The sequence below is a fragment of the Octopus sinensis genome, unplaced genomic scaffold (assembly GCF_006345805.1).
Source record: "Octopus sinensis unplaced genomic scaffold, ASM634580v1 Contig02586, whole genome shotgun sequence".
NCBI lineage: Eukaryota > Metazoa > Mollusca > Cephalopoda > Octopoda > Octopodidae > Octopus > Octopus sinensis.
Genome location: NW_021825821.1, coordinates 435,359 through 436,758, shown reverse-complemented (window position 1 = coordinate 436,758; position 1,400 = coordinate 435,359). Strand labels below are relative to the sequence as shown.

Sequence of the window (1,400 nt, the reverse complement as noted above, 5' to 3'; positions counted from 1 at the left end):
TGTCAAAATAAACCCACATGGTATAATTGTATATTTTGCTTGGAAATATGGTGTCTAAACCCCCCTGAGGCAAGGGCAAAACTGTCAAAGTAGGTGAAACAAGAAATAAACCCACCCGTACTATTCACGTGCTTGAGTGAACTTGAAGTAGAGACAATGAGTTCCCATAGTGGGTAAAGTAGAGAAACAATTCCCCGGTCAGGGAAACAATGGTATGCATGGTCAGGACTGAAACTTATTTGTGGATTACGATGACCGACTGTGTCACCACTGAAATATAAAAAGACAGTGCAACATCTTGGAAGAAGTTGCGAAAGAATGCGAAATGCTCGAATTCTAGTATTATTATTAAAAGCACTCCCGAGAAGTCATAAAACTAATTAAGCTTCCCTTGTGCCGCGTGAACAACAATACTGTCCCACAACCTTCTCCAGGTGCCTCTCCTCTTTTCCAATTCTCTCAGATTGTCGAGATCATCAGCAGTTTCGAGTTTCCTCCCAATAATTTTGAGATCCTGATTTAGCACCGATGGAAGTGTTGTCCTTGGTCTTCCTCGGAATGCGTCTCCGCATTGCATGAAATATGTTTCCATAGCAATGTTAGCAGGAGTGGCGACGTCCATCCGCAGAATGTGGCCAAATAGCCTCCATCGTGATTTCAGGATTTCGATCGAATGAATTTCTGAGTTGCATAATTTGTATAGATTGTCGTTTGAGATCTTCTGCGGGTAGCGGATGTTGAGTGCTGCACGTAATTGAGATCTATGGAAACTGTCTAGTTTCTGATTTTCCAGTTTTGTGAGTCCCCAGGTTCCACAGTTGTAAGTAAGGATTGGCAATACAAACGAGTTGTATATCCTTATTTTCGTTTTTCCAGTTAGCTTCTTTTTAGTTCCCCATAAAGACATAAGTTTTCTAAAGGCTCTATTTGAAAGGATTTTCCTTCGGGTAACATCCTCTGTGTCTCCCAGGAGCGTTCCCAACCTTTTGTGCCTTCTCCATGATTCATCAATGCGTCTTTCCGATCGGCTTAAGGATATATATTCGGTTTTTTCGGTGTTCACAGTGAGAAACCATTTTTCGAATTTGTTCGGAAGCATATTATATATATTTGAGAATTTCTCCGTCGTCCGACACAAAGTCCAAGTCATCTGCGTAGGATATCTCGTGATAATCATTTTTTATAACTGATTTAAAGTCCCTCAGAGCGGCCTCAAGATACACAATAAAAAGCACGGGAGATAGCGAGTCTCCTTGTGGAACACCTCGTGTTGTTTCGAAGTATCTTGATGTCGTCTTTCCGACTTTAACGGCGAGTTGGCTGTTCACTAGGACAGGGGTCGGCAAATACTTTTGGAGAAGAGCCAATTTTGAACATTTTTGGAAATTTCGAAAAATTGA

At 41.4% G+C, this 1,400-nt stretch overlaps 1 protein-coding gene across 1 annotated transcript; it reads right to left on the bottom strand.

Moving 5' to 3' along the window:
* Positions 1-376: 376 nt before the first annotated feature.
* On the bottom strand, positions 377-1,150 carry LOC115227302. The gene has a single exon (XM_029798180.1). The coding sequence runs from the start codon at positions 1,148-1,150 to the stop codon at positions 377-379; it is 774 nt and encodes a 257-aa protein (XP_029654040.1).
* Between the last annotated feature and the right edge of the window lie 250 nt (positions 1,151-1,400).

Coding starts and splice junctions, on each gene's coding strand:
- LOC115227302 (XM_029798180.1), bottom strand. CDS start 1,150: ATGACTTGGACTTTGTGTCGGACGACGGAGAAATTCTCAAATATATAT.